Raw genomic sequence first — 11,665 nt, 5'->3', positions numbered from 1 at the left:
CTCACCACATGGGTCAGGAGGCCCTGGGTATAAAACCCTGGACCCTCCATATGATAGGCAGACACTCTATCAGCTGAGTCACAACTGCTTCCCAGTTAGGGCCATATCTTGAGTATTTTTAATGACCTATTGTGAATCTGTCCTCTAAAAAAACTTTTGGAACTTACTTAAGTGACTTGTTAAATTAGTATAACAATTTTGTATATTTTTAAATGGCAATATGGAGCAGACCATAAATGTCAGTTCTGCCAATCTAAAATTTTAGTCTCGACAAGATGTTTTGAAAGATAGCAATGGTTAAACTCCACTGAGCAAGCTATATACCAGGCACTGTTCTATCTCACTCAATCCTTCCAAATGACTGATGAGACGTATATACCACTATTATCATATGTATTTACAGAAGAGAAAATTAAGGCAAAAAGAAGTTTATCAGCTTGCCTACCTTTATACATTAGTAATTGCCAAAAATTGGAATTCATGCCTCTCATTCTTAAGTACCCAGCTGTGTTAACTTTTGCGGTGCATACTAAATCTTAAGGAGTTTTGAACTCATCTCGCTGGGTTTAAAGTCGAGCCACTGGGGTCGCTGATACTTGCTTCACTTTCTGACCCTTTCTCCTGGCTCCCTTCACCAGCTCTCCAGGACCGGTTTCTCAGGGGTCATGACCTTCCACGGTTTTCTTGAAATCCCCTAATACAATACACTCTGCATGTCTATTATGGCCTTGCTTCCAAGCTGCTTTGGAGATGCTTTTTTGGCTTCTTAACGTGTATTTGTTTTGCTTCCTCAACTAGACTAAACACCAGGAGGACAGGGACAGCATCTTTCTCTTTATCCCTGGCAGCGCCCAGGACAATGCTGGAGACTCCAAGGGAGCCCACTAAATGTTGTTGCCAGCCTCCCCACTGTCCTCCCGCCCCACTTCGGCCGAGCCCCTTCTTCTCAGTGGCCCTCCTCCTGGGTCCTCGCCGTTTCCCCCTCCCTTCGCTTTTCCCCCTCCGGCCCCGCCCCTCCCTCGTGGATTCCATTCTCCCTCCGCCCCCACCCCGCTCCGCATCTTCAGCGTCCCCTAGCGACGAGGCGGTCGCTCCTAGCAACCGCATCTCGGTGCCCTGACGACGGCGGCACGTAGGGCCACGTCAGCGCGCCGTGGCCCCGCCCCCGGCGCCTTCTGGCCCCGCCCCCTATGCCTCGTCGGTCGCCGCCGCCGCCGCCGCCGCCCGAGACTCGCGCAGAGCAGTTATGGCGGATCCCGCAGTCCCCGCGCCTGCAGCTCCAGCTCCCGCCCAGGCCCCGGCCCCGGCCCCGGCCCGGACCCCGACCCCGGAGGCGGCCCCGGCCCCGGAGGCAGCCCCCGCGCCGGACTCGGTCTCTGGGCGGTCCTCGGACTCGGGCCCCGAAGGCGGCTCGCAGCGCCTGCTCTTCTCTCACGACCTGGTGTCGGGCCGTTACCGCGGCTCGGTGCACTTCGGACTGGTGCGCCTCATCCACGGCGAGGACTCGGACTCCGAGGGCGAGGAGGAGGGCCGCGGCAGCTCGGGCTGCTCGGAGGCCGGCGGCCCGGGCCACGAGGAGGGCCGGGCCAGCCCGCTGCGCCGCGGCTACGTGCGCGTCCAGTGGTACCCAGAGGGCGTCAAGCAGCATGTGAAGGAGACCAAGGTGCGGGCCGGGGGCGCCTGGCGGGGAGGCCGAGGCGGGGCGGGCTGCGGGAAGGCGGCGCGGAGGGCCCGGGGGTCGCCTCCGGCTGCGGCGAGCCAGGGGTGGGGGGGTGGTTGCCGCTGCTGGAGGTGGCGGGCGGCAGCTGCTGGAGCCCTAGGCCGTGGGCGGGTAGGTGTGCCAGGTGCTGGTCGGAACGGTGCAGCTGCAGTGGGCCGCGGTGGCAGGACAAGCCTCGGCGAAGGGTGCGCTCCCGTGCAGTGGGCCAGTGCAAAGTCATTGCACCAGCCCCGGGAGCGCGCGCCAGCTGTGCCTTGCTGGCCTGGGACCCGGCCTGGCCTGCCCGACTCGGAGGGGACTTTCACACCGCGCTCTGCTGTGGTGGCGGGCGCCAGAGAAGGGAGGACGCCCCAGGCTCGGGGGCGCGCTCGGCATGACCCCAGTGCGGCGTTTTGCTGACCCCCAGGGAGCTCCTACCGCATTGTGCATCCGAAAGGGAGGGCCGCGCGGTGTCCGTGCAGGGAGGGCTTGGGCATTCCAAAGCAGAGACCGAGGGGGGAATCGCGGCCCAAAGCAAAAGCGAAGGTCACTCGCTTACAGAATTCACCAGTTCGTTCTGATGAAGACATTCAGGGCTGTTTTTGTTGCACCTTACTGCCGTATTTCATTGCTGCAGGGAACTTTGTGAGTTAAATTCCTAACATCAGAGCCACCATATTAATAGACCGGGGGAGAATGTGACAGCTGCCACAGGGATTGCTGACTCCTGAGTGCATTTGGACTTCTTGAGAAAAATACTCTAGAGAGCCACCAGTTTGGAAACTTGGGCGGTTTTTTCTTGCACTGGGCCCTGCCAGGCAAACACCAGACCCCCAAATATTATTGGGGTGAGGCTGGTGAATACAGCAGTTTTACAAAACAAAACGTTTAGCATCATAAACCTGAAACCTTGAACCAAGGTTGGTTTGGTGGCTTTTGGTGGCTTGTTTTTCTGAGTGAAGTCCTATCAGTGATTCACACACACACACACACACCCCTCTATATCTTCTGCCTCTTCTTCCTCTCCTCCTTCCTTTCCCTTTTCGAGAAAACATTTCTAAGCAGGAATCGGGCCAGGACAGTTGTAGCTGCCCAAGATGCTGAGAGGTCTGATTTCAGGGGAGGGCACTCTAGAAGTTAGTCTGGGTTTCTCATACACTGGGAGACGAAGGAGACAGAGGAGCAGGGCTTCATGCCACACTCTGAAGGGGGTCTGTGAAGAAGGCTTGGGCAGGGAGAAAGGCCCCCCTCCTGGAAAGAGCCTGTGAGCCATTTCCTGTGGCAGAAGGGAATGCTGATACCAGCAGGGTCTTTTTCTCGCTAATGTGCACATATCCACAGACACAAATATGCACACATGACCCCCCGGTTTCCCCACAGAAAAATGCAAATCACGCCATAGCTTCTCAGATGCAGAAAGGAAATCATAAGTTCATTTACAAAAGTATTGGGGAAATACTTCTTGACACGGAATGCTTGTCTGAAAGGCCCACTGGTATTGTTAAGTCAGGAGGCAGGGAGTGTTGCTTTCCATACTGTGTGCATGGTTGCTGGTGTCTTTCTTTGGGTTTAAAGAAAATTGTTTTCTCCAACCACCTTCCAGTGTACCTCTAGGAATGCCTCTCCTTTTGGCTCTTGCTTTCTGTGTGCCTTGGCCTCCTGTCCTGGGACTTGGTGGGAAGCAGGCTTATTCACTCTTGGAAGCTGCCATGTTTATCAGTTGTTCATTCTGTCCATCTTGACTTTGGTGGTTAACTTTGTGTTACGGCTAGGTTCAGGCTGCCTCCTACACCATGTGTAATTATACAACGTTAACGTCTGACTTAAAAGACTTATTTTGGCGCTGAGTAGAAACACCTCTAAGGCACCAGCTTGGATAGATGTGAAGCGGCCCTTTTTTGCCTTTGAGTTTGTTGAGATGCATCTTATGGTCGGGTGATGCTATCTTAGGTGCCATTGTGCTTAGCAAAGGCCAGGGCTCATAGGAGTTTCAAGAAAGTGGTGGATTGTAGGGCCCATTGATGGGTGGCAGAACCCAGTTCCTTTTTTCAGGACCTGTGAATAGGTTTATTTGGGGAAGGAGGAGGAGACTTTTATTCTTCCAGAAGTTATCCCTGATGGATGGCTCCCAGCCACCCTGACAAATGACCCTGGTCAGCTGAACATCTTTGATTCTGGACACTGACTAAGGTGGCAGGTAGGCCCTGGGGCATTGCAGCTCTATGGTTTAGGCAGGTTTTTTTCTTCTCACCTCCCATTCCTTGTAAATTCCCTGGAGGTGATAGGTAAAGGAAGGCCCATTCGACCAACACTGGTCCCTGCTCCGTTGCTTAGCTGGTTTTGAGATTGGGGAGCCCAATTATGGAGAGAATCAGGTAGTGACAGCATTGGGAAACTTTTTAAAAAGCCACCACCTCTAGGAACTCTTTTTAAATAGTGTCCATTTTATGGGGGGTATTCAGTAGGCAATGGATAGTCTTGTAGTTTCATGTTAATTTGGAGGGCAGTGAGGAAGGACTTAACATTGGTTTCTTAATTTCTTCCAAGTTTTAAATGAACAATTTCACAAAAAGATGAAGGGGCTGGGCAGCAAGTCCTACCCTTTCCCTGCCACCTCCATGAAATATATCAACAGAAATATAATAAGTTTTTCCTGCAGAATTTATGGCCCATAAATTCCTGAGACTTCCAGCAGGCAAAGGTAAGCCTCTTTAGGACTTAGGAGAATCAAGCGGCTGGTGCCCCTTCCATGCACCTTCCTTGCCTCATTCTCCTGACCCCTTTATCCACTTGAAATTTCCCACTCACCTCGGATCTCCTGTGTGGATCCCCCTCCTCCGTTGGTGTTCCTCCATTGAGTAAAATGTTGGAATAAAGCCACATGCTGGCCTGAAATCTTCCTGAGTCCTGGCTAGATGTGGGTTCTTTCTGGACCCCACCTGTCATGGTTAGACAGGGTGGCCCTCTGAAAGAAGAGAGTTGGACTGGACTGCTGTGCGTTCAAATTTACCTTTTCTTTGGAGGCTTCCTCTGTGCTTTACCTTGCTTTTGCTTTCCTGTCTTCCTGCGCATTCAGGGTCTTGCCTCGTTTTAATGACACTAAACTAAAACTCTATAATCAACTTGCGTTGTGAGGGTTTGAGGCTGTGTGTGTGTGTGTGTGACACACCCCTGATGACAGGTCCTCAGGGATTGGCTTTTCAGTTTATTTTTGGCTCCCACTCAGGCCAGCATTTCCATGGGGAAAGCTCTTTAAGTGGAGTGTCAAGCACGTGGAGTTTGCCTCACTTGCCCAGGTCTGGACCCATTAAATGCCATTGTTCTGAGTGGTGTGATTGGAAGAAGTTACGTAAGGTTAAGCAAGGTGCACGACTAAGTGCATCTAATTGCATTTTATCCAGATAGAATCACAGCTCTTTTAGACTCCAGCAGCTGTTCTGTGATTTATTCTGTGTCCCTTGGTTATCCCCCTTCTAACTCCTGGGCCTCTGTGCCTTGATGGTGCCTCTGGCTGCCTAACTCAAGGGCACTTTCACCAGATGAAAGCTGAATGTCTTCTGAGGGGTGTGTGTTTGTGTGATGTGTCTGATTGGAAGCTCCTTTTGGCTCTCACCTACTCTAAATGACCTTGGCCAAGTCACTGCCTTGTTTCTCCCTCTACAATAAAATACACAAGTCTTTCTTTCTTGCTCCTGAAATGAGCCTGCGTGATTGGAATAACCCAAAGGGTCATGCCTGGGATCACTGCTTGATTGTTAGCAGATACAGCATTGTGACATAGGTCAGAGCCAACCCCATCTGTCTGCCCTGTCCATCCCTCCGGAAGTCACTTCTGGGTGTCACAGGGTGCTGTTACACCAAAGAGGTGCCTTGGGAAGCAAAATATGCAACAGAGGCATTTGTTTCGGTGGCATAGAAATTCCCAGCTGACCACTTTCTGTTGTTTGTGACCAGGTGGGTTCCAGATTTTTTTAATACACTTATTTCTTCTTTATTAAACCTCTTTATAAATATTCATGAATTCCACTCTGTTACTTTATAGGAAATTCATTAATACACATTTAAAGAAACACCTGCTGAGGGAAAGGGGTAGAATGAATATGTGTGTATGAATGTGTGTATGTTTGTTTGTTTTCCAGACTCTAGAAGACATCTTTTGAAATTCCCAAAAGACAGATAATGGGATTATGAATGAAAAGGATGGTAGACTGCCTTTATGTTTTCGGATAAGAATGAGGTCAAATGTACAGTGTTGACTATGTGCCAGGCTCTCCAGGTGCTGATGGGAGCACTGGGGAAGTAAGCGTGGCCGGCTGTGAGTGAGGTGCTGGGATTAGTCTCTTGTGTCAGATGAGAAAACTGAGGAAGAGAGGGGGAGTGACTTGCCTAAGGGCACACTGCTTGTGAGGGCAGGAGCCGGCATGCAGATGCGTAGATCCTGTACTTAAGAATGAGGAATGTTGAGTACAGGAGTCACAGGTCACAACTGTCCCTGAGTGCCCTGAGCAGACGTGGTCACAAACCTGGATTGGCATTAGTCATTCAGCCTTGGAACAGTTGAAAGTCCTCGTAGACTAGGAGGCAGCGACAGGTGAGGAGAGAGGAAGGAGCAGGGTGTGGCTGGTTGCAAGTTGTCCCAGTGGGCAGGAAGGGGGGTGCACGGTGGGGGGTGGCACGAGAAATACTACATTTGTTGTGTACTTCTGCTGCTCCCTGTTTTTTATTCCCCAGCTCCTTAGTCATTTGCAGAGTAACTGTCAAACACACATATTTACAGAGTACCTTTGAATGCCTGTAGATGTTTGAATGAAAGTCACCTCTGTGGTCTGATTCATTCCAATCCAGGTCTTATTTCCCTTCAGGAGCTAAACAAGAGTGCAAACTCTCTATCCAGCTGGTATTTCCATTCCTCTTAGGAATGGCCGTAGGACAACCCAAAACTAAAAAAACATAAAAAATAAAATAAAAACAAATAAATGAAAGAAATGGCCATAGGAGAAAGCCACCTTGACCTGCAGCCTCAGAGACCTCCTGTCTCCCTCCCTCCCCCACCCCATAGCTGCTGTTGTCAGCCTGCTGCTGGGAATGCTGAGTCATGAACCAGGTTCAGGACCGATCCCTGGGAGAGAGGCTTGAGTCCACCTCCTTGCTAGTTCCCTTCCTTTTCCGTTTTAAATTTTTAAATTATATTTTTTATTATTATTTACCATTTTGTTCTCATGTACATCTTTGCTTAAAATCGGTGAATTTCTAGGCTAGATCATAGAAACTGAAGGGCTTTTATGAAGTTTATATTGTTTATATTGTCCAAGGTATGCTGCAAACAGTGTGGAGCAGAATGGGAAATAGCATCTTCTAAAGACAGGCTTAGACATTCTCAGGCAGTAAGTTGTTTCCTTTCTCTGATAGCATGGCTGAGACGTACATGGCTACTAGGCCACCATTCACAGGTACAGCCAAGGAGACAGGGTACAGCCCACCAAAAACAAGACCAAGCCAAACACCCCATGTTACAGAACAAGTCTTACAATTCAAATCACCTGTACTCAAAGGTAAACTTACAAAACCTCTGTAAGGTACATGTGCTGTCAAAAATGGCATCCCCAGCATACTTGGTAAGCCAGCAGCTCTTTGTTCCTGTGTCACAGTGAAGGCACGTGGAAAAAGTCTTTTGGCTATTAGTCCACGCAGAACAGCAGCAAGTCTAATATTTGTTGAAATATTTTGTTTAAATAGATTCTTTTCTACTTCTGGAAGTTGGTTGGCTTTTATAGTTACGATGTTGAAAGTTAAGTTTTCTTGGTCCGTAGTTTTCCATCTTGGCTTTATGTCCTCTTCTCCCAGCCAGTGCTGCCTGTCTCCTTCAGCCATGCCAGGACTTCCAGCATCTTCCGCTTCACTGGCACAGGCGTAGCTGTCTCTCTTCCTTCAGTTGTTTGGGTCGTCTCCCTGGGCTTGGCTGTGTTGTTGGCCAGGGGTTTTTGCTTTGGGACGTTCAGTGCCCTCCTCACCCCAGTTCACTGTTATCCCTGTGTTTCTGCTTTTCATTTTCCTGCTCTATCAAGAGGAGCTCTTCCCACCTTTTTTTTTTTTTTTAAGTTTTTAAAAAAGATTTATTTATTTATTTATTTATCTCCCCTCTGCACCCCACTCCAGTTGTCTGTTCTCTGTGTCTATTTGCTGCATCTTGTTTCTTTGTCCACGTCTGTTGTTGTCAGCAGCACGGGAATCTGTGTCTTTTTCTTCTTGCGTCATCTTGTTGTGTCAGCTCTCCGTGTGTGCGGTGCCATTCCTGGGCAGGCTGCACTTTCTATCAAGCTGGGCGGCTCTCCTTACGGAGCGCACTCCTAGCACATGGGGCTCCCCTACGCGGGGGACACCCCTGCATGGCACGGCACTCCTTGTGCGCATCAGCCCTGGGCGTGGGCCAGCTGCACACGGGTCAAGGAGGCCCGGGGTTTGAACCACGGACCTCCCATGTGGTAGACGGACACCCTAACCACTGGGCCAAGTCCGCAGTCTCTTCCCACCTTTTTACTTGTTTTACCCACGGGTCTCATGGAATCCAATGGAACCTGTAGGGCCAGTACTTTTTTAAAAAGCAAGGGGTGTGCTATAGAGTGTGACGTGAATTGCTATCACAGCAGTGCTGGGCACGGGATCAGCGCCAGTCAGAGCGATTGCTGCAACAAATGGGTTCACCAAAAGAGCCATCCTGCAGCTTTGACCTGGGAGGGCATGACCTGTTCCCCTGTCCCCTCCCTTCCCAGCACTTGGTCTGCTTCTGGAAGGAGGGTGTGGTAATTTAAATGGCTAAATGAAAGAGGAAAAGAAACAATCAGGCACATTTATAACATGCTTTGCAGTGTACAAGGTGCCGTCTCATTACTTGATAGGATTTTGGTGGTTTTAACTGTAACTGCTGCTGCACCTGCATTTGCAGCTCTCGTTGAGCAGGGACGCAGGTTCCGAACGGCTTGTTTCTGACATTCCAGCCAGCCTCCCAGGGCTCTCTCTGTTGGGGACCACCTGCTATATGTGTGGTTACAGACAGGGAAGAGCAAATTGCTTACTGGAATTTTTTGTAGTTCAGAATAAAATTAAATCATGTTAATGGATAACCCTCTGAATTTATCTACTGCAAGGTTATTTGCTCTTCTTTTGCTCTCTAGCTGCGCTCTGCGGTTGAGGATTTAATGTCCTTCGACCCGGCTGACTATATCGAGTGGATCCTTTGATTAGTTTCATCCAACTCACCCAGAGCCCCAACTAGACACAATTTTCTGCAGAAGCTGGATTGTGAAAAGCAAATGATTTATTTATGTACATTTTATATTATAATTTAAAAATTGCAAACAAACGGTACAGCATTTACAAGTATTCAGTTGGGTGGTAAGTACTAGAATGAATGTCCTTTTTGGGTTAAATCTGGTTGGTTATTTGGTGAGGGACCTAATGGTTTGTTTGCAAATTTTGAAGGGTCACAGCATTTAATAGTCTGCAACTCAGTCGAAGGAGTAAGACACTTACCAGGTCATTTTAAAAATTGACAGCAAAACAATATTTGATAAAGATTCTAAATGTGACATTTCAAAATAAAAAATGAAGATACTGAGTAATATTAAAAAAAAAACAAGCAGTCAGTCCTACCTAACAATTAAATGAACAAAACTCGCGACTAGCACTGAGGAGGAGAGACTTCCTGCAGTCATCCTGAAAAAAGCCTTCATTTGCATCCTGCAAGTGCGAGCTGGTCTTTCACACTCAGCAGCTCTGACGATGTTCTCCCCCCTGGTTTTAATTTTGATCCTTGTTGTGGGAGATGCTGCCACGATGAGGACTGACGGCCCCCTTAAGTGTAGTTGAGAAGGCACAGACACAAATATGTGGCTCTGTGTGGCTTCTGAAGGCATCAAGGCTTGACATATGCAGTGCTGAAAGCATCCCATATTTGTCTGCTCTCTTTAATTACTTAAGGGATTTTGAGAGCCCCGAAGGTTGATGACATCATATTTAAGCCAGGGAAGAAAGCATCTCCCTACCCCCAGCATGCGTTGGGGGCCTCTGAGCACCCCGCTGATGGAAATGGACGACTGCCTCCATTTCCTCATAATTTGCTCACCCTTTAGCCTTTCTCCCTCCGGCTTCTCACACCACTGGCTGTGAATTGGTTCTCCTGAAGGTTACAATTGACCAGTGAATTCCCAGTCTCTGGATCTACTGACATTTTCTCAGTCCTCATCCTCCTTTTGACCCATCAGCCTTGTTTAACAAGGTCGCTCGTGCCCTCTTGGTGGAATTTCTCTTGGTTTCTGTTACCCCAGACTACTGAGTGTTTCTTCCTCTTGCCTTTCGTCTTTTTCTTGCCCCTAAATGTGAGGCTCTCCAAAGACCTGTCCCTTCCCGTCCTCCCTTCTCTTCTCCTCACTCTCCCTCTCTCTTCTCTTCAGCAATCTCATCAGCTGCAGCTGGAACCTATATTTAGATAACTTCCACAGCACCTCACATTTCTGCCTGCTTGCTGGATAGCTCCAGCATGCCATCTAGAACCTCAGACTTTCCCTGTGTAAAATCCTATGATTGTGACTACTTCTCCACCCCTGAGTTGTGGAGCTGTTTTGTTTGTGTGTGTGTGTGTCCATGTGTGGCTCAAAGCAACTCTGGTTTTTTTCTCTCACAGTTTCCCTGGGGTCCAGTCTTGGCTAGTGGGGTCTTCCACTTAGGGGCTCCCAGGCTCCAGTCAGGGTGTCACAGCTGAGGAGCATGAGGCCTCTCCTTTCTTTAAGGCCAGCAGGAGAGAGTGTCTCTGCCTTTTCTTTTAAACGGCTCACCTTGTTAGTTTCCCAATCTTTTTATGAAAAATGTTTCCGAGTTGAAAGACCAGGACTGTGATTTCTACTTACCAACCACTGTGAGCCAGCCGTTGTTAACATTCCTTCTTATTTGCTCTCTCTTATATATGTGTGTCTCTGTGTAGGTAAATATTACCTTTTCCTGAGCTACTTGTAAGTTAGTGGCAGACATCGAGGCACGTCACCCCTAAATATGTAAGTTTGCATCTCCTACAAATAAGAACATCGGGATCAGTTTTAATAACCTTCTTTGGCCCCCATTCCAATTCACCATCAGTTCTTTGTTTGAAATGCTTCTTGCATATTTTGCTTGGGTTTCCCTTCTCCAACTCTGGTTCACTCTCCCACTGCCTCCTGCCTGGGTGAGTTGGCTTGGCCTTTCCCCAGGTCTCCCTGCTTCTAGATCTTCCGTCGGCTCGGCATAACCCACCGCAGGCAGACACCCTCCTAAGTCACTGCTAGGAGCCCATCACCACCAGTCTCTCATTGTGCCTTTGTCTCCTGCTTTCTCAGTGGACACCAGCCTATCTGGATGGCTTTCCCTGGGTCACTCATGCTGTTCCCTGCCTCTGAAGCCCCGTGTGCTGACCAGGCACCCACGGGCTTGGATTGGGAGCCCCTTGAGAAATGAAGACAGAGACTCTGGTATTCTGAACAGTTTGCATGTAGATTCTTGGGAAACATTTGGGTGGGTGACTAGTATGCTCCTTCCACTTATCCCACTTACCTACACAGAATATTCTTAGTGGTTTTCCAGATGTTTTGTAGACCAGTGTGGGCCCTTGCCAGCTGACCCGCCCCCTGCCCCCAGGGTACTAGGTGGGTTCACCACAGAATTTATCGCCGGAACTGGGACCCTTCTGAGAATGCTGTAAGTAATTACTCCAGACCTGGGACAGATGGGCATCCTGGTACTGGGTAGAACAGATGAATCAGAAAATTGTAGCGCCTTTCTCAGCAGCCTCCATCAGCAGAGTGCGTGCACAGTGGGCTAGGACAGAGCTGGTCATGTACCTGTGACCTGCTGCGGTTTCTGGGGTGAAATCCCAGCCAGTTGAGATACTCTCCTGGCCACAGGGTGCCCCAGGAGCTTGGGCAGGGACAAGAACTGGGA

At 49.3% G+C, this 11,665-nt stretch overlaps 1 protein-coding gene across 1 annotated transcript in view; it reads left to right on the top strand.

The window, feature by feature from the left end:
* The first annotated feature begins 1,208 nt into the window (after positions 1–1,208).
* UBE2O (ubiquitin conjugating enzyme E2 O) overlaps positions 1,209–11,665 on the top strand; it is a 54,540-nt gene continuing 44,083 nt past the window's right edge. The window contains exon 1 of the mRNA XM_058284780.2: positions 1,209–1,663. Within this exon, the coding sequence (XP_058140763.1) occupies positions 1,247–1,663 (417 nt within the window). The 5' untranslated portion in view covers positions 1,209–1,246. The remainder of the gene's footprint in view (positions 1,664–11,665) is intronic.

Source organism: Dasypus novemcinctus, chromosome 21, assembly GCF_030445035.2.
Source record: "Dasypus novemcinctus isolate mDasNov1 chromosome 21, mDasNov1.1.hap2, whole genome shotgun sequence".
Taxonomy (NCBI): domain Eukaryota; kingdom Metazoa; phylum Chordata; class Mammalia; order Cingulata; family Dasypodidae; genus Dasypus; species Dasypus novemcinctus.
This window is presented reverse-complemented; position numbering and strand designations above follow the sequence as displayed.